Raw genomic sequence first — 25,966 nt, forward strand, 5'->3', positions numbered from 1 at the left:
TATTATTTAAGATGCATGGTCACATAACTTTCAGTTGCGCCCCACAGGACCTAATATATACTGAACAGAGACTGACTGTTATTACTTGTATACATTTTAAAACTGTTTTTCTTCTTATTAGCACTGGTTAATATTCTTTGTGCTTACAATTTTACTGTGAGACAAAGTGCAAAGCAGTAAATGAGACTGTGTGCTATCTGCTTAATGGACGAGATCCTTCTAATTACAAAAATAAAAATGAAAGATAATAGGCTCTGATAAATGTTTTTCACAGGAGTTTGCAGGTGATAACAGTATAGTTTGGTGTGCAAATATTGTTAGAGAAATTACATCATTATTGAGCTAATCAGGCAGAGACGGATACATGTTTATTTAAAATAAATTTTGATAGGATGTGCTGACGTGATGATGTCGCTGTGATGTCGCTCAGATTTCTTTGGCCAAGTCCTCTAATATCCTCTTCATCTGGAGGAGAAAAGGGAGAAGGAGGAAGAGATGGAGGTAAGGAACAAATGAGACTGCTTTGAATCCATAAGTAGCTATTTTCTCCCAGCGCCCTGCTGGGAGATAATTTTGCATAATTTTAACAAATCCATACAAGGACGTGGTCTCGTTTGCACAAAGTAAAGCTCATTTGAGGAACATGGGAATGTGACAAAAACGTGCATGTTGAAGGTAACATCTGTGCATGGGTGAAAGTACACAAAAACACTCCCTACCTCTGGCCACGTGATAAGCCCGACCAGCTTTCCTTCGTCTGCAACAAACAAGGTTTGGGATCCGAGTAAACTCAGTATACTGTGGGCCTGAGAACACGCAGAGGAAAAAAGGGTTAATGAAAGCAATTTCTCAGATGAGATCATAAATATTCATCTGATGTCCTGGAAACTGCAGGGTTTTTGTTGTTGTCGCTGTTTTGTTTCTTCCCCACTGTTTTGTCAGATACGTTGCAAAGAAGACTTTTTTTTTTTAATTATATGCCCTGTGGATGAGACTGTCTTTATCTTCACATATTTAAGTAACTGAGTGTTTAGAGTGTTTTTCAGCCATCTGTTGAATCTAATTTTAATTTGCTCTCATTTGGCTTCATTTTTTTGTCTCTTCCAACTTAACGAGAGAAATATCTTGCTCTTTATGTGCTAGGGTAATGTAATCCAACAGTATCTGTCCACTATCATTTGTTAAGCAGTGTAGTGGGGGTTATTATTTCTGAGAACAGCTGCCTGCTTATTTAAAAAAAAAAAAGTCTAGCAAGTCCCCCAAAATAATTGCATATTGTTGATCAGAAACACAAGGATTTGGGTTCGCTGTGTGCAATTCAAACATCTACTTCACTCTAATTGGCTACAAAGCTTTTTGTTTGAGTGTGCAGCGAGAGAGGGAGAGAGAGAGAGCACCAGTTAACAGGGCTTTTAACTGTTGGCACTTGGTTGCTGGTTGTTTGATTGGTTGGTTTGCTGTGGGTATAAAAATATTTTGCAGGAAAAAAGATGGTGACAGCAACAAGGAGCAGGCAATGCCAGAAGGTGGAGGAAGTGTAGTCTCCTGTTGCTGTAGCGGCCGATGAGTCAGTGAAGCACACGTGCCACAGCCTCTGCTACAACTTAAGGTTTTGTGAGGAAGGGAAGAGGATGCTTTTGCAACCCAGCAAGATAAACCCTCTGCGCAAACTGCAAGTTCACCTGCCAGAGACAAACCTGAGCTCACAAAAGAGATTCATGATCTCATGAGTTTTGCTCCTTGCTTGAATAAAAGTGTTGTGCATTAAAAAAAAAAGGTTTATTGTATTTATATTTGTGATCTAATCATCAAAAAAGTGAGATTTTCTGGCATTCTGACTGCATTCTTTTTAGGAGAACAACAGCAGAGAGAACAGGTGGAGAGAGATGAAGAGTGTGGCAGATGGTTGAGGCACTCTAAGAGCTAGTGGAGAGGATCAGATAGACAGAGATAAAGAGTTAACACAGTTCAGTTTATCCATTCAGAAAATTTGCTCATTACTTAAGAGAAGCAGGAGATGTGAGACCAGATAGGTCCATTTTCAGAGACAGACTGCATCAGTGTTTTACTCATATCTAAATATATCAAAACTAAGCTAGCTCCAGTTGCTTTTATTTTCAATTTCAGTCTGTGCATAAATGGAATAAAACAGTGAATAAAACAGCTCATTAGTTATTAGCTGTTTCCAACTGATTATGCTATGCTCTGCTAACTGCCTCCCGGTTTGTGTTTTGGAAAGTGTGCATCATCCTCCAGTTCTCAGAAAGTGATAAACAGTATTTCTTGCAATTGTTGGGCCAACTGTTGCTTTAAATCAATGACTGGTAACGCTGCCAGTTCCATTTAACAAAGGGCCCCTACCTCCTGAACAGTGTTGTGAGGTGATATCACGATGGAGGTTTGGTAAATGCAGCATCCTTCATCCAGATGTTTCTCCGGACTCTGCACACACACACGGTTTTCTATTGCTCATAAACATGAATCAGTAATTTGGAGTAAAATGCAACAGAAATATACAAAATCAAATGTTTATTTATTCAAATTATAATTGGTTAAGAAAAATATTCATGGTATAAACTCAAGTAAGTCAAGTAAATGCCTTGATTGATTTTAAATTGTACTTGCATAACAACACTAGAAACTAGAAAATTTTAATGTAATTCTGTAATTACAATACAGTCAACATTTTGGGCAGACATTGTTTTGGAGTTTCACAGCTAAGCACGACCTGGAATTAATACCAGTAGGTTCCATTTTCTTGAAAAACTGATTTCCTACTTTTAACAGTTTATCGTAATCCTCTAAAAAAATAAAATAAAATAAAGTATTTTTCTGTGAATGGAAAATCCTTTAAAGTGGATGTGAGTTGTCATGAAATGAGCTCTTCCATCAGTTCGCAGTCCTGCCAGCACATCCTACTTCAATCATCTTTTTTTCCAGCTGTTTCACATTCAGTCAATGTCAAATGGATGGCACAGGCACGCTCTGCTTTTTAAATGGCTGCTTTTAACCCCCCCCCCCCAGTGAACTCTCTGTCTCCATTCAGCCTTTTCACCTCAGTCTTCCAGCGACGCAGGAACGTCAGCAGCTCTGATCGCAGGACAAACCCCAGCAAAATCTGCGACTCTTCAACAAAACAGAGGAGAGAAAAATCAATTTTCTTTGCCAAAGTCGGTGCTGCAGTTTAAAGTGCGCGCAGCTCTCTAGTGGCTTTGAGTCATCTGTTCCAAACACAAAAATTCATCCGTGAAACTGCTGCCGAAAGGCTCAGCTGCCCAATTGACTATTTTCTCATAATTGTCACCTTCTCGGGGAAGCACTTTTATGAAGCTGTACTGCTGCAGCCTTTAAGATGGCTACAATTTTTCATCATTTTATTTTACTTTCAGTTGATCTTTGAGATGTCATACCTGTGCGTGTGCTTTAGACCAGCATGCATGTAAAATTTAAAAGCAATAAAATGAAGAAGAGATAATATAGGCAGACTATTGGAGTGAATTATGATCAAATACATTTGTCCGCTCACCGTAGGAGTCTACCACAGGGATTTGCATTTCAGTGCTGGTTCTGACAGCTTGCTCAGCCTCCACTGGCCCAGCTGCTTTCTGAAGCAGCACCGATTTCACCGCAACCTGTCCGACTGGTGTGGATGGAAGCCTGCAAGAGAGATGAATCGTGTCACACCTGGAGAAAAAGCAGCAGTGCTTAAATTAAATGATCAATTCTGAAATTGCATAATAGCGGCTGCCAAATGATAAACAGGAACGCATAAAGGAGAACTGCAATGCTCTGCTTTTACTGATGAATTTGGATCACTTCCACCCCTCATACTCAGGATGCATGTTGTATAAGAGCTGGTTGGAAGTCAGACAGTACAGCTGCTGCTGTCAGGGCAGTGATGTAGAAGACCTTTTGTTATTCCAACAACACTTCATCTGACAGACATAGGCTGATCCATGCGTTGTCTGAACTTACCAAAGTCGTGTCATGATATCTGTTAGTCCTGTGTGATACTGTCGATTTCGGTATCGATCTGATTATTAGTTAACACGACAAAATACACTTTTCAGCCTTTATTTATTTTGAAACTGGGTTTCTGGGACTTTGGGTCAACTTCTGCTGTTTAAACGTGCTATAGGTTAGAAATAAAATATATCTGAAAGTGTGACAGCATTAAGCATGAGAAAGCATTAGCCCTCTCAAGGCAGGCGTTGCCGATTTGCAACAGTTAAAAACTAACAACCTGATTACCCCACATACATATTTTATGAGTTTTTTTTACTCAGAAGTACCACTGCAGGACTTGGTTGTGCATTAGCAACTAAAAACTTAATTTGAGCCTGAGGGTTAAGGGCTGATATCCTGTGTGGGTGGCAAACAGATGATGATCCAAGTATAGACACATAAATCTCTGTTAAATCTGAGTTCATTTGGATTTTCATTCTAATTACAGTTCTTAGCAGATATATGATTACTGACATTCATAGCCTGTGTGCCCAGTTTCCAGATATTGTCAGTGTGGGTTGTCATGATGAGTTTCTGTTGTGTTTTTTGTGACTGACTTGGTTAAAAGATTAAATTCATTGTTGTGAGTGTTTTGATTCTGATGGTTGCCTGTGCTCCTCGGAATCAGAATGTAGGCGAGACAGGTTTGTTGATTGTTGATTGGTTAAAACGTCTTGATGCATTCTCAATCATCCAGGAAAGTAAATCTCCAAAAATTGATTCTGTTCATCTGGATGTAGCGTTTTGTGGGAGAAACGTTTCGTCACTCATCCAAGTGACTTCTTCAGTCTCAGCTGACTGCAGGTTTCCCCAATCTTATAAACATCCAGAACACCCTGGATTTCGTTGAGAAGGCGAGAGATGTCATTATTGAGACAGATGAAACCATGGTCTCGTACGACGTTACATCTCTCTTCACTTCCATCCCAGTCACGGAAGCGTTGGAGGTAGTCCGTAAGAGATTACAGGATGACCCCAACCTCAGCAACAGGACCACTCTCAGCATCGACCAAGTGTGTTTGCTTTTGGAACTGTGTCTTCATTTCACCTACTTCACATACAAGGGTCAGTTCTACAGGCAGAAACATGGGTGTGCCATGGGCTCCCCAGTTTCACCCATCGTGGCCAATTTGTACATGGAAGAAGTGGAAAAGGGGGCTTTGCTTTCCTACCCTGGAACACCACCAAGCCATTGGTTCAGATATGTGGATGACACCTGGGTGAAAATTAAATCTTAGGACGTACTACATTTCACGGATTACATTAACTCGGTGGACCGACACATCAAATTCACCAGGGAGGATATGAAAAGTGGCAGGTTAGCCTTCTTAGACTGCGAGATTTCCATCAGGAATGGGGGACATCTAAAAGCTGACGTGTACCGTAAACCTACGCATACGGATCAGTATCTAAGGTTTGACTCTCATCATCCACTGGAGCACAAACTGGGTGTCATCAGGACGCTACAACACAGAGCGAACACCATCCCCACTGACACAGCGGCCAGGGAGGCAGAATAACAGCACATCAAGAAGGCCCTGAGTAAATGTGGTTATCCCAGCTGGACGTTTGTCAAAGCTGGGAAGGCACCTAAAGAAAGCTCCAGCCGATCCAGGAGAGAAGGACAACCGCTGCCCAAGCGAAAACCTGTAGTGATCCCATATGTGTCAGGAGTATTGGAGCAGTTGAGACGCATTTTTTTCTAAACACCGGGTCTCTGTGGCTTTTAAACCCCAAAACACGCTGCGCCAAAAATTGGTCCACCCCAAGGATCGGGTCCCCCGACACAAACAGAGTAACATAGTGTACGCCGTTAAGTGCCAGGAGGATTGCCAGGATTTATACATCGGGGAAACCAAACAACCTCTGGCGAAGCGGATGGCACAACACAGAAGAGCTACCTCGTCAGGCCAGGACTCTGCAGTTTATTTACACCTACAGGCCAGTGGACACTCTTTCAAGGATGAGGATGTACACATCCTGGACAGGGAGGAACGCTGGTTTGAGCGCGGAGTCAAGGAGGCCATTTACATGAAAAGGGAAAGACCATCTCTGAATCGAGGAGGGGGCCTAAGGGTACATCTTTCGCCATCTTACAATGCTGTGATTGCAGCCATTCCCCAACTATACTGCTGTGAAAAATGAAAGGAACTCTTTCAAAACACATCAAAAAGTCGTGCTGGATGCATTGATATGGACTGGATAATGTGCTTGGAATGAAAGTAAGGAAATTAAAATACAACCTACAGGGGACTGAATTCAAAGACATACCTAAAATCAAAGTGCAAAAATGTTGCAGCAGGCTGGCCCATTTTGCACAAATTTCATTGCAGAAACTAAAAATGGTACTCAGTAGTTTATATGACCCCCACATGCTTGCATGCAAGCCCGACAATGTCGGCGTGTGCTCCTAATAAGACAATGTCTGGTGTCCTGGGGGATCTTCTCCCAGATCTGGTGCCAGTCCAGATTGCCTGTACTGTAGAGGTTTGAGCATCCCTCCATGAACATGATTCCCCAGACGATCACTGATTTACCACCAATCCGGTCATGCCGAATGAGGTTAATGGCAGCATAATTTTCTCCATGGCTTCTCCAGATCCTTTCACGTGTGCTCAGGGTGAACCTGCTGTCATCTGTGAAAAGCACAGGACGCCAGTGGTGGACCTGCCAATTCTGGTATTCTATGGCAGTGATCATCCTGTTCTGTCAAACGAGCAGACATCAGTCCTGCTAATGGTTTAAGGACCTTCTACGGTCCTGTCAGCTCTCCTAGAGTAACTGTCTGTCTCCTGGAACTCAATAACACCAAAGCAGCTGACCCGATCAATATCCCAGACGTTCAACTAACTTGATGCTGTACTCTGATTAAAAAGTCTTCCTTTAATTTTTTAAGCAGTTTATATACAGCCATACATAAAAGTGTTAGTTGTATGATTATTTACACTTTGGTTGGCTTCCTTATAGTTTTATAGTTTCAGTCATGGACTGAAGTTTTGTTGAAACTTTTGATACTCGGCATAACTTCAGAGTCGGAGGATCCAAACATCAACTGATGAAATATTTCACTGTGAAACACTGTTTGAAAAACAAGCTTTGAACAGCAATGAGAAAACCTAAAATTAACTAAAACAAACTTTATATTTTATTAATATAAACTTTGTATTCATTTTTTTTCACATTTTCACACATTTCCCCATTTCTGGCTAGAATTCAGTAATAGTGTACATTTTCATGCCTTATACATTGATATGACTTTCTTACTAATATAATGTTATTACACACACTGCTCAGCTAGATGCAAAAAACCCACAATCAGCACCACAGTCAGAGGTTTACTACAGATTGTCAGACGGCCTTTTGTGTTTACTTACTGAGGACTTGCCTTCTTCAGAGAGGGAAGGTGTGGGAGCCTCTTGCTGATGGACAAGGCATCATAGAAAGATGGGCGTTGTCCAGAGCGTGACAGGGCGTTGGCCAGCAGAGTTGCCAGGAGGATGGGTACAGCATGGGTGAACTGACCAGTCAACTCTATAGCCACGAGAACTGGGGACAAAGTGTGTGTGACAGCGCCAGAGAAGGCCGCTGCACCTAAAGCAGACAAACCATACGATACACTTTGAATTGTTGCTTTGTTAAATTTAATGCCACATTTCAGCAAATTTACTTAAAAACTTAAAAAGTTGAAAGGCATGATGATGATAGAAATTAACTTATTAGCTAAAACTGGGTTCAAATTGTAGCTCTAGGAAAATGTTTAGCAAAATTTGAAGTAAACTGATTAATGCAGGCAAAATTGTCCCTTTCAAACATTCAGGCAAAAGTCAATGCGAGTGTAAAATATTAGCACCAAACTACAGCTGGTCAGGTTTTTCTACCAGCAAGTGCGTAGCCTCCTGGGTTTACAGAAGCCCACTGCTGGCCTGGAGTCACTCCAGTGGAAGACAAATAAGCGGCTCCTTCCCCAATCAAACGGCCAATAGCTGCCCCTGGAAAAGAGAAACAAAACGACCAATAAGAAAGGGTTTCTTACTTAGTAGCTTTGCCATGTTAGCTTAGGCAAAAGACGGCTTTCACTCCTACAGATGGGGGATGCAGTGAGACGGACTTGTTATATTGAAATTTAAAGTTGAAACACTCACCATAGATGAACACTGGCATGAAGTATCCAGCTGGCAGAGGCAGGGTGCAGGCGAGGACCAACATCCACATCTCAGACACAACAGACAAAGACACAGAGCATCCAGAGGAGTCACATCAGGCTGTGTTTGCACTGCTCTCATTTATGCACAAATGATTCCATTATGTGCATTTGCGTTTCACATTTAAATGTAGAAATGAGAGAACTGCTCATTGGTTCCTGCTAAAGTGACTATCAGAAGCTGTTCTCAGTGTAGAAATTTTCTTTTAAACTCATTTTCTTTTTTGTGCGTTTCCAAGGTGTTCTGTCTGCTTCAAACACAAATGAGAAGAAGAGATGTGTGGACACATAATGGGACTGATTAAAACCAGTAACTGGGCTATTACTTTAATAGCTGTTAAAGGTCAAAAACCCATTCTTTCCACCCGCAGTGCTGGTATGACTGAGCATCAAGCATCACAAGACATTTCATCCTCAAAGGTTAAACAGCCTTTAGTTTGCCTATTCTATTGTGAAAATGTCAATTACTGTATTCCAATTATGGGTCGCTGTGACCCAGCAGAGAGGAACAAGAGGAGTCGCAGCCGAGTTTGGTGCCTTCTTAGGATTCCTAGACAGATAAAAAGATGATTTCATTGACCTTTGCATTGCTGTACCTTCATGAGCAGAAAGAAAACCAAAGAGAAGTAGACAGAAGTCCCTGATGAGCTCCACTCCAACAAAGGTTGCAGCTGCTCGGAGGTGTTGTGGGATTGTGAGGTCCACTGCCTGCTATCCAGGAAAGAAGTGAGGAGCTCCTTCATGGTGTACTGATTAAAAGATTAGTGATATTAGTATTACTACCTCACATTATGACACAAAAACAGACTGATGCTCACACTGGTCCTCATTTACAAAGAGTGCGTTTGCACTGGAGCTGGGCGGATCGATCCAGATATCAACAGTAACGCTGGTGTTGGTATCGGATCGATACTTTGTTTCTATCCTTTAAGTTCAACATGTAGGAATTGTGTTAAATTATTTTCTAAGAAATAAAAAATATAACTCAATCAGGCATTATGAAAAATATCTGAACTTTTTCGTGTTGACTGTCACGTCGATTTTACTTATAAACTATAGCACATTTAAACAGCAAAAGCTGACCCAAAGCACTTTATAAAAAGGCACATTTGCATTCCAGGTCTTAAAAACCCCAGTTTCAAAATACACGAAAAGCTGAAGTATGAGCTTTGTTGTCTTCTCTAATTACAACCACAGATTTAGTGGCTGTTAAAATCAGAAAATGCAAATTCACGATGATTCATCTCATAACTCATTACACGCTGCTCTTCCCTACATAAGCTGCCTTTAAGTTAAAAGTATTGATATCAGTGTTCGTATCGGGAATTCTGGCTCTGTATTTGGTATTGGATGGATACCAAAATTTGCACACACCACTAGTTTGCACAAATCTGCATGTAAACTGTGTGTACCAATATTTTTTAACATTAATTTTTTGACCTTTATTAGATAGCACAGTGGAGAGCAGGCAGCAAAGGTGGCAGAGAGTCGGGGAAAAACAAAGGGCCTCATGTTCGAGCTGAACCGGGGCTGCTGCCTAATCTGGTAGTTTTTCATGGAATAATTAAGCGGTGGCTCATCAATGTTTTCTGAATTTGTTTGTACCCTATAAAAATTTTTTAGATCTGCTTCAGATGCATGCAAACAAACGATGAAGGCCTTCTTATAAAATTTATTTTAAATCTATTTGTTAATTTATAAATTTATTTTTTACTCGATTGGAAACACTTTGGAAAGATTTTCCTGCATTTTCCTGTTGGGCACTTCACGTGGAGGTAAACATGTTTCCTGTTGCAGAGACATGGATGAGCTGTAGCTGATGGTATGCAGATTGCACAAACCTGTTGGTTTAGACTGATTCAAAACAGGCCAGTGTCCACGTGCACATGACCGTCATTTTCAGATGCACTACCTCTGCTAAGAGCATTTCTATGCTGATATTCATTCTGATGTGATGATGATATTCAACAACGGCATCAATTAGTGTCTTTGCTAGCTTAATGGGATTATTATGATTTGAAGAAAAAAAAAAACAGCAATCAGAGTCAATCAGAGCTTTTTAAATGGAATTAGGAAACAAGAAAAGTTTCTTCTTTATATTAGAACTGGGAAATTATTCAAGAAGCTTTGCGCCAAAAATCTCAGTTATGTGTTACTGAGATAGAATTAGATATTGTGAGCTGACACCCTGACAGAAATAAAAGTGAAATAAGCCTCTGTGGTGAGTGTAATAATGTCTAAGGAAGAGCAAAGTAATGACAAACACAAACAAAGTGTTTGAGCTTGTAATGCAGTTAAACAATCTGATCAGGCTCAGATCAAGTGTTGGAGTGAGCGGTGAAATTGTTGCAGACTATAATTGTGGATTAATAGTTACAATTTATAGGAGGATGAGAGCAAGGCAGCATACACGGGAGTGACTCAGAATAAAGTGCATTATAATGAAGGAACATTCAGACGAAAGCAACAGCGTGACTCACTGCAGTGTTTATATCTTTAAATGCTGCTGATGCCCACCTTAGAAGCCATGTAATGACCAGCAAAATGGGGAAACGTCAGTGATGCCAGGAAGAAGACAACCATGCCTGAGTACAGAGCCTTCCTGCAAAATACAGGCATTTGGTTCATTCCATTAGCTTTTAAAACTGTCTGTCCGACTTCTAAATAACCTGAAATGTTTTCCTATCTACTCTAGTCCATGCTTTCAGGGGTTTAAAGTGTGTTACTCGACAAATGTTTGCTTCTATCTGGAGAAAAAGGCAAATAAATTGTCAACCAGATTTTACAGCACAATTCAGGTTGCAAAGAGCTCTCACTCTGTCGTCAGCATCTTGGCGAAAACTGGGTTTGTTTTAGTGAAACGCAGGATCCACCTGTGGCAGAAGAGGTAGCAGCAGCTCACAGCCCCACACAGCAGCCTGTTTTCAGACAGTGACACAAACCACAGTGAGAGATGAGAGGCTAATTTTAATCCAGGCAGCAACAGACTATCGGAAGTCATTACACTTGGAGAAGTCATGGGAAGGAGGAGGAGGAGGAGGAAATGGTTGAGATGAGACTAAAAAAATTGGAATGCTAATTGGTACAGCAGGAAAAACAGCTGGTTTTCATTGTGACTGATATGAATACGAATGCCAGAAGTCAGGGATTATCTGTCAGACAGAGAATAAAAGAGGACCTGTTTGATTATGCAGATACTGTCAAAATAAACCTACCCCAAGAAAGCAAACAGCAGAATTTCCAGCGGGTAGAAAGGTAAAGCATCGGGGAAATTAGTTCTGAACAAGGCCTGGAGAGTCTCTGTGGACATAAAACAAATTGCATCACTTCAATCTCCCCCACAGCCTTTCAAATTTAATAATCCCTCACATTATTGAACTCAAAATGTATTGGATTTTACAGTCTGCCAGCTTAAATAACTTTGCCAAAGTTGATGTTTGACATGGCGAGTTATTATATAGCTGTCAACATTACTGACAACAGAAAGAAATAAAATCAGAATTTAAAAAAAGAAAATATTTCATTTAATTAAGGATTTACTTCAACATGAGACATCTTCATGATAAATACCATGAGAGAGATGGAGAGTCTGTTTATGTCAGACAGTCTGGCACATGGGTTTCTGAGAGATCCATGTGTCAACATGATCAATAGGCCTCTGAAAAAGCTGCAGTGACATACATCTTCTGCCCACTGGTGGATTATTGGTGCACTGCAGGCAGTAAAGGAGCTGCTGTCATGTAGACAAAGCAACAGGCCACACAGTCTCTTCTTTGAATTCAGGTGTTTTCAGCCCAGTTACCACAGGCTCAGAAAAATCAAGCACCTATCCACGCAGTCTGCTTTTACAAACACTGGTAAGAGAACAAGTCGTTCTGCAGAGCTCACTGAATTCCAACGCTCCTCCAAAGTGGATGCTGGATGCTTAAGTGGAAGTGAATGCTGATCAATGTAAAAGGAAAACATGCTAAAAAAGCAGAAAGTAAAGCCAGACAATGCAAATAACCAGGAGCCACTAGGAGTGATTTTACAGAAAACTCTGGGAGTGGATAGACTTTGTGGTCGACCGGGCAAAGGTCAAGGGGTTACTGAGACAATAACTATAAAAGGACATGAGCCTAGAGGGAAACAGGTGGGAAAAGCAGTGGGGACAAATCAGGGATGACAAGGGAAGTAGAACCTTTAGCAAGGCACAGGGGACAAACATCTATGAAAATAAAACAGGAAGTGGCAAGACGAGCAACACCAAACACAGAGATTGAGACGGGCAGGATGAACTGAAACAATAACTTAATATAAACGAAACCAGGAAAAACCGAGGGAAAACATAAAGCAACTGTAAACGGTAAGTATTAAAATAACCAAAACTAAGAGATCCTTAACTTAGAAAAACTGGGACAGCAACCCAGGACCATGACATGATCAGCTGTCAATGGTACTACTGCACAGTGGAAACCAGCGTCACCAAGTACTAAAGGCACACAGTGTAAAAAAAAAAAAGTGTCCAACGCTCTGCTGACTCAGTAACTGGAGACTTCCAGATCTTCTCTGACATTAACATCAGCATAAAAACTGTGCGGTTGGAGCTTCATGTCCTGTGTTTCTACAGCTGAGCGCTCATGTAGGTGTAGCGTGTAGGTGGCCCAGTATAATCTAGGACACATGTTTAAAATGTCATTATTTTCCTACGCAGTTGTTGGTGTTAAGTGGTCCAGCTTTTAAAAAGGAAATAGCACAGTGTCCTTGTAAGTCTGACTTCAGTAAAATCTCAGCTCTTCAGTCATTATCATCATATTATCTTGGCCTTGTTGCTGTGAGGAGCTGTTACTGTGGCCTGATTATTGAGCTGTTAGCTGCTGGAAAGCAAGTTTATTACCCTAACCCTTCCCTGCTGGAATTTGGTGTTTGGATCCAGTTTGAATCAACACGCTGTCTGGCTGTCTGGCTGTCTGGTGGAAGGCTGTGGATAATTAATAGATTTGGACCCTCTGAACCACTTACTCGACGTACTGTTGAACATTTTTCTCTGACATCTGTTTCAGCTCCACTGCCCCAAGCACTGATACAGAAAAACAAGGCGCGCATTCATATTAAGCTTCTCATTTTAGAATATTTCGATTTTGATTGAGTGAACTGTGTTCTTTTTTCTTTTTTTGGCCACTGCAACACAATAATTTTCCATATTTGGAGGGAATTCCTTCTTCTTCTTCTAGGCTTTATTTGGCTTTTTTTTCTGTGACTCTAAAGTAAACCATCTACTTCTAGACTATTAAAGGAGCGAGTGGTATTTAGTGCATCCATCACCTCCATCTCCACCCCACACTGCTAAAAGTCGGAAGGTCAACGCCCCACAGGCTGCTGAGAAGAAGCATGGGCAGTAATGCCTCAGGGCGAAGTGAGAGCTCATCACCTCCACAGAGAACAACACACCTGCAGGGGAAGAGGAGCAAAGACACAAAGGAATAAGAGTAAGGTGCAGATGACATTTTGCATGCGACGGCAGTAGCCCTTTCTACTTTAAACAGTACAATCTTTGGAAGGCTGTAATAAATAGTGTTGTCTGCATCTGTGCCAACAGAAATAGGGGTATATTTCAGGTGTTAACAGACCCCCTGCTGTTTTATGTAAATTGTGACATTTTGAGCTTATCCTTCAAGCACAAACCTTTGGCAATGAACCTCCAGCAAGGATGCAAAAGAGAAATGGAGGTAAGAAGATCAAAATATTAGGCGGATCAAAGGAGGAAGAGGTGAGGGAGGAACATATACAAACACGATGGGGGACCAAATAGGGCTGAGGGAGGATAAAAGGGAACAGCAACTTTGTGAAGCATGCAAAAGGGAAATCAAAGGCAGAAAAGAGCATTACCTGAGTAACTGTGCGAAAAACAGATTTGCTGTGAGCAGATACATAAAAAGTTATTGATTGTAAAGCTCAACCTGGCTTTCTCACCGCCAATGGGAGCTCCGAAGCAGCTGGCTACCCCGACCCCGGCAGATACAACCAACATTTGTCCAGCTGCTTTTTCCTACAAGAAACACATGCTGTAGTGTGTGTGCTGTCTCTTTTTTTAGACTTTTATGCTTTAAAGAACGTAGCAGGATTTCATTTATTGTTTTCCAGAGAAGCATTTCACACCCCGTCTGAGCCCATCTGAGGTCCCTTGCTATGATTCAAATAACATGGCCTCCAAACAGTGGAAGAATCAAACGCAAAGCTCTTAACATTTAGACATCACTCAGGCCTTAACAAGCATGTAGGGAGCCTATGTTCTCTTATTGTGTTTCCTGTAAAGGTGACTCTGTTTTTACTGGAATTATTTCAGTCCTTCGATGTGATTCATTTTTTCTGATGTGTCAAAAGCTGCAGTTCCTCAAACGGCCACTCGTGGCTGGCTCCAAAAATGAGTCGTCCTCCATAGACCATCATGTTAAAACGCCCAAATTTAAAGTATAAACCAAAAATGTTTGCAACCTGAAACAAGAAGCAATTTTAGTTTTTATCGCTAATTTTCTCATTTAGGACAACTGCATGAGGATTGAAGTTTGCATGATTTGCTTATGGCAGCTTTGGCTGAGAGGTGGAAGATGACACTGGCCACTTACAGCTAGCGCATTTTGGCAAGGCTTCACCTGAGCACTGATCTGGACCTCTGAAAAACATTTGCGTCCTTTTGAGCATTTTTAATGGAATTATCTGACAAATAATGGGCTGCTGTGCGATTAATATTTCTAGACTGTCCAGGAAGACTGTAGACAAGTTCTAGTATTTTATTTATGCATCACTTACTTTTATTTCACTTAGCACTTATTTCAGCACTTTCATTATCAGGTATCTGTTAGGCTTTGCAGTTAGGCTTTGATCTTAACCCAAGGATTAAATGTGTTGCAATGAGGTAAGCAGACAGAGATGAAGATGGATTGGCAAATAGATTCTGAGTCAGAATTATTTGTCCAAACAGATTAGGGGTCCTATTTACAGCAAAATGATGACATCCAGTGTTCACACTCCTTTTGTTTTTTACTAACTTCTAAATCTCTTTTAGCCACTAAATGGATTTATATAGCACCTTTCCACTTGTGCTGAGCACTCAACTTTCTGTCTCACTCAACTGTGTCATTCACCCGATCAAACATTTATTTAAGCCTAAGCACACGTACTGCTTTGGAGACAAGTAAAAGTTCTGTATTTTGTGCAAAGACACTTGGATTGGTGGACTGGAGGGGTCAGGGATTAATCCAATGACCTTGTGATTGGTAGATTACCTACTCTAACACCTGAGCTTCAGCTGTGCCACTAAATCATCTCTGGCTTTGTTTGCCTGGTGTTTGGTACTTGATGTGGTACTTGTGTTTATCAAAGCTTTTCTCTTTTTTTTTTAACTGAAAGGTTTCTGGGCTTAAATATCAAAAAAGTTGAATTAAAATGTGCTTTATTTCTAACATACACAGACTGTTTTAATGTACAGCATCCTTTTTAGTTACTTCTCTGTGCTTTACCTTCTTATCACGTTGTATGAGAGTGCAGAGATTGCTCAGGTAACCTCCCACCATGGTGGAAAGATGCACAAATGGACCCTGATGTTTCGAGGTAAATATACAGAACCGTCACAACAAATCAGAAAACACACCATTAGCAAAATGATTACATTACTGCTGTGCATTCTGAGTAGCAAAAAGACATGCTGAGTCATCTTACCACTTTGCCCAGGAAAACAGTGCTGCCAGCAGCCAGTGTACAGATGAGGCCCAAGAACTTGGAAAACAAATTAGTGAGAGACAAATAATGCGGCATTTCAAATCCCGCCAACATGGTTCTCACCTCTGGTATCCCTGAGCCTGAGAAGATAAACAATTGGGATTACAAGATTGAGTTTGAGGTACAAAAGCAATCACAAAGGCAAAAAAGACTATTATAGGTGAATACGCAAGAATGATTTTTGAATAACTAAATAGAGGGGAACGGCAAGGCAAGGATTTCTTTGGGACTTAAAAAGACCATCAACACAAAACAGGCAAGCTGAAGATGAACTGTGTTTCAGTATTTGATTGTAAAGGCTATATCTGCACAGGCGGATTTTGGTTGCATAAATCAAACCAATTTCTCCTTTTTTATGGTTCAGCTGAGATGTCTCCTTGTTTGCTTTGTTTGCAAGTAAGAGACCAGAGGGACCGCTGGGCTACAGTACAGAGCTGCACTGCGAACGGTGGACAGATAGAACACATAGTCCCTTAGATATGCTTTATCCTACATCCTTCATACTTCATACAAGATTTCTGAGACTGCTAATATCATAGTTGACTTCTTCATATCTCATTTGACTGTTTTTCAATACCATTTATTTTAGATAGACAGAAAGACGTTTCCAAGAGAAAAAGTGGGTGATGAAAAATGAATGTTCACGTTCATTTGTGCTCATTTATCTTTTTTCTAAGACTATAATGAAGATAAAAAGGTTGAATGTCCTTTCATGTTACGGTGTGACCGCACAAAATCATCTTGGATAATTAGCCTTTCTAATCTTATGCCATGTTGTAGCCAAACACTACATAACTTCCACGGTAATGATCACTTGTAAGTGAATGAATGGCAAAAGCTTGCTACTGCAATACTCATCAGCTCACACACATCCACATTTGGTAGAGACTCAGTGTTTGCTTAGCTGTCACATCTAAAAAAAAACTGGTGCTTTAATGCATGGGCTCACAATTTTTCCAAGTCTGTCTTACAACAATAATCAGGTTTGCATGTAAATATATGGAGAGTTTTTCGTGCTGTAGTAGTTCCTGTTGTTCACAATAATAATCACTTTCTATTGACTTTTAACCCTGTAACAAGTGTTTGAGACCTCTATATCATTAGTGTTATTGTTTTGTATGTTTATGTTAAAGTTGAATTAAAAGTATGAATAAATAGTATAAATAATATAAATACATTCGAGTCTGAATCTAGAGGCATTATGAGGCGTTGATGATATGAGTTGTAAAGAAAAATCAAGTCTTTTTAGTTATAAACATCATCTTTGGACACAAATAGTTTTGCTTTTTTCTTTCAGTTTTGACATGGACACCTTTGTTTTAGGTAAGCTTGTTGATTAAAAATGTTCTCACAGAACTAAATTGCATACTGAAGAACGTTTCAAGGAAGGGGTGTTTTCTGCTAGAGCTTTGTTTGTAGTGTGTGGTTAATTTTGGAAAAGGGTCACTATCCCCCAAGCCACAATCTAACTAAGATAGCTTTGAGACTTAAAATAAAAACTAATTCCCTCTTTCTTCACCTGTGGACTTGGACGGTTGCAATGCCATGCTCTCAGAATACAGAGAAAAGCAGCACAGCCTGTGAAAAAACACCTGAACTAATCATGTTTCCTGCTTGTTGCTCAACAGACCTGTGGAGAAAGGACAGATGTTGTGGGAGAATGATGATGCAATGGCACAAATGCATGCTGGGTAAAGAGTCCAGCAGAGAAACTGCAGCAAAACATTTCCTTCCAGCATCGTATAAAGCCACTGGTGAGCTGCAAGAGACACGAGAGAGAAGCACTGATTATTTGTGTGCTTTGCTTACTTAGCTTGTGTGTGTGTGTGTGTGTGTGTGTGTGTGTGTGTGTGTGTGTGTGTGTGTGTATGTCTGTATCCACCTCGCAGCAGCTTCGCTACACTGAGGTCCATGAGGAAACTGAGGATGGCAGTCAAAATACCCAGAGCAGCGTAGCCATACCATTCAATCCCACACACTGTTCCCAGACAACACCTCAGCTTCAACAGCAGCTCTAAGGAACCAAAAAGGTTTAGCATGTCAGAGCAACAGCGTTGTGCTGAGATGTTACAGAGGTGGTAAAGTTAAAAGGTAAAGTTCACAATTACTTGGAAAGCTGTGGAGCATTAAAGTTTTACATTTTTCATCAGATTGGATTCAGTTCAGTTTCGATTCAGCAGTTTCCAGAGTAGGTTTGAATCTTTTAGGTTAGTTTGCATTGTTTGATTCCAGCCTTCTAGTTGTTGCCTTTGAATTAGATTGTACAAAACAATCTGAAAATACAAACACTTGGCTCACAGTAGTATGAGCATCCCAAAGTATTGAACATAAATGATCATATTAAAAATAGGCCAAAACTAAGGATATTTTTTTTTCTTCATCTTGTTTTGTTCTACTTTTGTTTGTCCACTTGGAGTTAACCTCTTAAATGGTAAATGGCCTGTATTTGTATAGCGCTTTAAGCTCCAACGCCCCCTGATACGGAGGCAAAAGGCAGGAGATCAGGTAGGCTTGGGGCTTAAGAGGTTAATAATAATAATAAGGTATACTTTATTGATCCCCGTGGGGAAATTCCTCTCTGCATTTAACCCATTCCCTCAGTGGTGTATCCTGGGGTAATCAGTTGTTTTGGGTCTCACAACATCACAGACCCTCGCTCAGGTGAGCCACCCGATGGTGATCAGGCCTTGACTTGCATACCAGTAGCTACCAACGGATCAGCCCTTTTAATCCACAGCCACCTTGTGGCTTTCTCTGCCGCTTCACTCACAGCCTGGATGGCATTCTTTTTGGCTGCCCCAGCCACACCCAGCCAGCAGAGGACTTTGCAGTGATCATCCTGCAAAGCCCCTGGATTGCAGGAACGCCAACGATACCGACCATCGCCCGGGCCTTCGGGCTGCTGACGTGTTCTAGGGTGCCTCTTCCAGAACACAGGGGACAGACAGATTTCCCCCACACTTGTGTATTCAACTATGGAGCTGTGCACAATCCTTATTTTTTTCGATTTGTGCAAGGCTTGAGTCAGATGACTTAACGTGAAACAACACCTACAGAATCGCATAAGCTAATATTGAAGTAAGCACCCATCAGAACAAACACTAATATGTTCAAACATGCTGTACTTAAGTAGAACTACAGACACTAGTGCTAAAAAACACTCCAGAAAAAGCTGAAGTACTGATTCAACCTCTTTACTCAAATACAAGTGAAAAAGTACAGGATCTGAAATGTACTCAAAGTATAAAGTAGCTCTTTGGAGGATGTTTCTATCACATATATCTGTGTAAAGGTAACAGGAATATTTTAGCACTAGCATTTGTTCTTCTACTGCAGTAAAGAATGCTTTTACTTACTTCAGTATTAGCACGAGTGGTTCTGTAGTTGTTGTTTCAAGTTAAGTGACCTGACCCAAGCCTTGCATGAATCTAAAAAACAAGGATTGTGCGCAGCTCTGTGGTTGGATACACAAGTAACAATGAAATCAAATGACAGTTTAGTATAACTGAAATAACAGAAGTATAAAAATATAATATGAAAGTTAAATCACCAGATGTATAGTATGAAATATAACAGCAAACGATTATACTTGGGTATGAGAACTGAATATTAATAAGATATCAAATCAGTAATTAGGATTCAGTGTTGCACCCTGTCCTTAGAGCAGAAAATACATATTTAAAAGATGTGATAATAGCTTATCAATAAACTCTGTTATTGAGTTCAAGATTCTGATCAATGTATGACTTTTCAGATTGAGGTCAAACCAAACTGGAGCTCCAGCGTAAAACTACATACTTGATTAAGATTGCACATGGCTGCTCTCAGATAGATTGATTGCATCAGTATTGATCAGATTATAACGATTTTCCAACGTCACTCTGACCTTTGACAACAGCACGGTGCCGTCTGCATGGTTTCCATGGATCCGAAAGGAGCGGGCTCTTATTATGGGATGTGTCCGATTGATTTTCTTGCTCCCAGTTGTTGTTCTCGCCATCCGCTTTACTCCTTCGAGGCTCATCCGGGCTCTTCATTTTGCCTTGAAGTGTTTGCATTGCAGTGTGACTAATGCAATTACAAATAAGCTGCTTGAATGAAGATAAAATACTTACATGTAAGACAAGCAGACTTACCTTCAAGCCCCAATTGAAGTAGTATGATGTGTTACAGACAAATGTCTGTGTGTAGTACGTACAAACTGGTAGCTGGTTGTCAACTGACCTCTGTTAATGTGTTATTATTAAGGTGATGGGGCAGTCACGGCTGAAAGGGTAGCTAATATTAACTCTTTGGGGGAACATGGGTATGTGCCCTTCATTTGTCTGGACGTGCATGATATTCAGCTTTTAGGTAAAACAAAATATGCTTAAAATATATGTTCCACTGTGTAATTTATGAATTATCTGATAACTTTAGCTATTAAAATCTGATAAATTTAACTGGTTAAACTAAAAATTGCGATTTGTTATATATATTAGATATTCAGTGTCTATTTTCCAAGGTCATAGAGGTTTTGTAATTGAATGACTTACAAATGTAAAATGAATGATTTTCTTTTTTTTTTCTTTTTCAAATAACTTAATGGTCCAACTTTTAAGAACAAAAACAGAATATTATATTATATTATATTATATTATATTAGATTAGATTAGATTAGATTAGATTAGATTAGATTAGATTAGATTACATTACATTACATTATATGGAAATATAAACTTGAAGGTAGGTCAGTTGAAAATCAGTTTTAATCTGAGCTTTTGTTACTGCAATAATTTTACAACTGCAAGAATTGCAATTAAAAAAAAACTATGACCTTGCTTAGAAGAGTGATTGTCTTTAAAAGCCCTGAGAACCAGAAAAAAACATTTTGCACAAAACTGTCATTGTGAATTCTTTTAATGTCCCAAACTTTGCAGGAAATGCAGGTTTAGCTTCAACAGGTTGTTGAAGGTCAAAGTAATCATTGTTCAGTCCTGGAATACACATACACATGTGTGCGCACCCACACACACACACACACACACACACACACACACACACACACACACACACACACACACACACACACACTTTAAATCAGCCCTAAGTTAATGGCTATCAGTTATACATCCAATTTATTCTTTCATCTGTTTTGTTTTAAAAAACTGAAGTAAAGTATGCACCCCCCCCCCCCCGCCCACACACACACACACACACAATTTACTCAGTATAAAACTTGTTTCCATGGGAACAGCACACTGAGGTTCCTAGAGAGCCAGACCGAGAGACGCTACTTTACTCTTGTGAACAATGACTGCTGCCGACTTGAGAAGTTTTCCTCGCTGTCAAATAAGTGAATAAACCAATCAATTTATTCCTTACAGTTTCTGAATCCTGAAGCTGAAAATGAATGCACTTGCAAATATAGATAAAGCTTTATTTGAGAGTAAAGTCACAAATTAAATGACCTCCATTTATTTTCTTTGTGAGGCTGAGGAGAGCTGCTTCTCTGTGATAAACTGAGGTTGAAAATGTTTTGCTTACAGCAATCTCGACAAATGACTTCTGCCTACATAGCTATGTTTTCATGGAAATACGATAGGTTAATGAATGAAAACATGTTATGACCTTCAAGCACAGCCGCAGTCTGTTACAGTGGGATCTGTCTGCAACATTAACAACCAGCAGCTGAAACCGGCAAAATCATACGTACTGTGTGTGTGTGTGTCGCAGGTGACATGGTGTCACTAGTTAGTGAGAATGTCATGCCTGATCATTGTGTTTTGTCTATCCACACTCACTCTGACCCACATACTGAATATATAAAAGTGGTGATCATCCTGCATGACTCGACTGTACTAATTTACTGTTAATTCAGCTGTAAGCCTCAGACTAAACAACTGGTCTAAAACTAAGAAACACTCAAGTTAAATTTAAAAACAGTTTTTAAAAAAAACATCCCCGTTCCAAAATGCCATGTGATTCATAAAGAGTGGACATCATGCCTTTGATCCTTTGAAGTTTTTTCCTTAAGTAGGGGTCAGGAGCAGCAAGTTTTAGTCAGTTTGTTCGCAGCCTTCAAACGTTCGACCAGAGATATATTGAATGAAAGTATTTGTAAACCTCTTCAGAGTCACTGTGCACAGGATTAAAAATGTATCCACGAAAACGGCAACAAAGAACAAACAATCTTGCTGCCTCTCCTTCGAGGTCTGGCCGGCCACTCGCTCCAGGAAAAACAACCATGGATAGTGTCTTATCAGTCCAAAGGACATTACAGGAAAACTCCGACCTACATGCAAAAATTAAACAAATTGAAGAAGAGAAGCTTCAACTGGAGGAGAAGTGCAGACAATTGGAAGCACGAAATCAAGAGCTGGAAAAACAACAGCAACGCCAGCCTTACACAAAAATTATTAGTGAGGCCTGGGAAGGAAAGTTTGGTGAAGCACGACAGAAGATTTTGTTCCTGATGAAGGAAAACAAGACAAAGAGTGCTGAATTAAAAGAAACGTCTGCCCAGCTTCAACGCGCAAATGCTACTATTGGGGAGATGCAAAGGGATCTCCAAAACATGGAGCAAAAGAATCAGGCGCTCCAAGGAACGCTTGATGAAGCTATGGAACAAACTGCACAAATCCTCGGACAGAAAAAGGAAGGGGTCACACAAATGCAGGACCAACTCAAAGGCATAAAGAAAAAATACGAAGTGCTGAAAGTCAGGCTGGATGAAACAGAGTGCAAAAATAAAGAGCTTCTTCAAGAGAAAGAGCAACAGGAAGAAGAAAAACGTATTCTCCAGGACTTTGAGAGAAGAAATCTAAAACTGAATGAATTTTGTAATACAATGAAGGACAGAACACCTGAAGTGGAAGGAGAAGTATTGGAAAAACTACGTTCAAAGATGCAGCGTAGGATCAACGAAATGGCGAAAAAACACTCAGAGGTCATTAATGAGATGTTGTTGAAATCAGACAACTTGAAGTGCGAAAACGCTGAAATGCAGGCGCAAAACCAACAACAAGAGCAAATAAAGGAAGACCTGCAGTGTAAGCTTCAAGAAATCACGAGAAGAAATGAGCATTAAAAGAAACGGAGCAAAGATGCCAGAAACTTGAGAAGGAAATTGAAGAAACAAACGATCAGTTGAGAACCCTCATCCTGGAGAAAAAAGAGCTCATGGAAAAGTACCTGAAAAAGAAGAAAAGGCGCTGCTGCTTATTCATGTAGCCTCGTCGTCCTCCACCTCTGTTCCATCTTAATTTTCACCACTCCTCTCCCCCTTCTCCCTTTCTCTCCTAACACCTCATCCCTCTCTCCTTCATCTTTTTTCTTTTTCCACCCTAACCCCCCAACCAGTCCCAGCAGTTGACTGCCCCTCCTGAGCCTGGTTCTGCTGGAAGTTTCTCCCCGTTTAAAGGCAGTTTTTCTTCCCCACTGTCGCCTAGTGCTTGCTCAGAGGGGATTGTTGGGGCCCTTTTTTTCTTTTTATTACCGTTTTCCTTTATTTATTGATTTGTTTTTGTTTGTTTTTTTACTTTTCTTTTACGTTGTTTCTTTATTTACTTGTTTAACTTTTTTTTCCAACTTATGTAATAAAATTATAAACCAATTGAATTTATCCTTTGAGTATTTTATGGTCATGCCTTGTCCTTTATGTCCATCCTCTACACTGACAGTATTCTGTTTATGCTGTCTTTTTTCCACACAGGATAAAGTTGGTGTGAAGGTTTCAGTCTGTGAATGAATCTAAGCACCATCACCTTAACTCTGTTACCCTTTATGTAACTGAACTCTGACCGTGAGCACCACAGCCACTGCGTACCAGTCACACGCACTTTAAATCCATCACAGTAAACCAGTTATTTTATCTCAGTTTGTTTTGCAGCACATTTCACAACATGAAAAAGCATAATGTCAAATGTACAGACTCAAAATCTGATTTAAAAACACGAGGACTGACCTGTAAGCTTTACATTTACAGTTTATCACATACCACTGAGCAGTTCTTACCTGTAATTCTAACCCCTCTTCTTCCTTTTCTTCCGTCTTTCTTATCTTTTTCCATCTCTGAGTGTAGTTAGCTCTCTTTCTCTTCCTGTGAAATGCAGCAGCTGAACCTTTAGCTAGCAACACACTGTGCGACAAAATGCATGAAAGCCTGTGTGTTTGTGGACATTTGTTGAGCTAATAGAAATGTTGCATTTGAAACGACTTTCAACTTAAAAAATATGACTCGCTTAATGCTCGCTCATCTTGTGTAGGGCTAAATAGATGCTGACGGAGTGCAACCGTCCTGCAAGTGTTCCGATGTTGTGCAAAATAAAATGAATAAATAAAAATGCCGGCCCACTTTAACCCCTGGCTATGGCACACCATTTGCCTCTTTCATCTATTTTCATGCGACATCCCCTGGTGTTTAATAGGGGAACAGGACTGACTCGAATGTGTTAAACCAAAAATAAACATGTTTTGAAATACATAAATTCCTAAGTAAAGTGGAGATACCTGAAAATTCTATTTAAGTACAGTAAAAATTTGTACTTCCTTACTTCTCACTTCTGCTGCCTATCAAGCCCGCTTGTCGTTTTTTGAGATTGCGCTACAATCACCTAGAGGAGGGACCGAGTCATTGTTTTGTAAGTCTCAAGTAAGTCTCAAGTCTTTATCTTCAAGTCTCAAGTCAAGCCTCAAGTAAAGTCAGGCAAGTCAGAGTCAATGTAAATAAAAGACCATGTGTTCTTTTTTAAATCTGTATTTATCTCAACACTTGACAAAACAAGTGAACTTACAAGACATGCACAAACTAATTCTGAAATTGCACCTCTATAACATACAGCTCTATTAAACTTTGCTGCAAGAATATTCTTCCTCTAAACTACAAATTCACAGAATAAACATTCAGCGAAAAATGCAAAAGAAGAACTTCCTGTTCAAACAAAAAGTGCCGAGATTTCCTTCTGTATATAACAATGAACCATTGCAGAAAAGTTAGTGCAGTGTGATTAGCTTGTCCACTCTCTCTCTCATCTAGTCTCTGTGTGAACACGTGTGTTTGTATGTGTCCATGTGTCAGCGACAGAGGAAACAAAACAAAACAAAAGACCCATATATATATATATACATATATATATATATATATATATATATATATATATGTATATATGTATATATATATATATATATATATGCAAGATGCAGGGTGCAAGATGCTAGCAGGCAAGGCATACATGGAACGCCATAACCAAGTGGCCGGCATAGTGTACAGGAACATCTGTGCCGAGTATAACCTGGAAGTCCCGAGGTCAAAATGGGAGATGCCCCCAAGGGTGGTGGAGAATGACCGAGCTAAGATCCTGTGGGACTTCCAGATACAGACGGACAAAATGGTGGTGGCTAACCAACCGGACATAGTGGTGGTAGACAAACAGAAGAAGACAGCCGTAGTGATCGATGTAGCGGTTCCGAATGACAGCAATATCAGGAAGAAGGAACACGAGAAGCTGGAGAAATACCAAGGGCTCAGAGAAGAGCTCGAGAGGATGTGGAGGGTGAAGGTAACGGTGGTCCCCGTGGTAATCGGAGCACTAGGTGCGGTGACTCCCAAGCTAGGCGAGTGGCTCCAGCAGATCCCGGGAATAACATCGGAGATCTCTGTCCAGAAGAGCGCAGTCCTGGGAACAGCTAAGATACTGCGCAGGACCCTCAAGCTCCCAGGCCTCTGGTAGAGGACCCGAGCTTGAAGGATAAACCGCCCGCAGGGGCGTGCTGGGTGTTTTTTATATATGTATATATATGTATATATATATATAGGAATGTGCAGTTTAAGTTATTTCAGTTAACTATTGTGCATTGGATTTGCCAAATTGGCCAAATGCAGGTACACACGAAGGTACTGCCAAAACTCTGGTGGCCACATGAAACAGAGAAGGAAGAGTCTGTATGTTCATTGTCCAGAACAAGAGGGCATTGTGTCCATCAGCAATATCCAGGTAGTGACTCAGCTGTAGCCCTGCTCTT

General features: G+C 40.4%; 1 protein-coding gene across 1 annotated transcript; it reads right to left on the reverse strand.

The window, feature by feature from the left end:
* Positions 1-20,397, reverse strand: clcnk (chloride channel K). The gene is made up of 20 exons (XM_040048173.1): positions 20,101-20,397; positions 19,851-20,006; positions 17,847-17,978; positions 17,595-17,723; positions 15,905-16,044; positions 15,706-15,783; positions 14,159-14,234; positions 13,511-13,636; positions 11,422-11,506; positions 11,023-11,124; positions 10,724-10,808; positions 8,803-8,955; positions 8,148-8,217; positions 7,884-7,994; positions 7,380-7,596; positions 3,527-3,657; positions 3,056-3,126; positions 2,362-2,442; positions 720-806; positions 1-465 (listed from the first exon to the last, which is right to left on the reverse strand). Exons 2-20 carry the CDS (start codon positions 19,999-20,001, stop codon positions 427-429), a joined length of 2,064 nt encoding a protein of 687 aa, XP_039904107.1. The 5' UTR covers positions 20,002-20,006; positions 20,101-20,397; the 3' UTR covers positions 1-426.
* Positions 20,398-25,966: the final 5,569 nt, after the last annotated feature.

Source organism: Simochromis diagramma, unplaced genomic scaffold, assembly GCF_900408965.1.
Source record: "Simochromis diagramma unplaced genomic scaffold, fSimDia1.1 OVJJ01000387.1, whole genome shotgun sequence".
NCBI lineage: Eukaryota > Metazoa > Chordata > Actinopteri > Cichliformes > Cichlidae > Simochromis > Simochromis diagramma.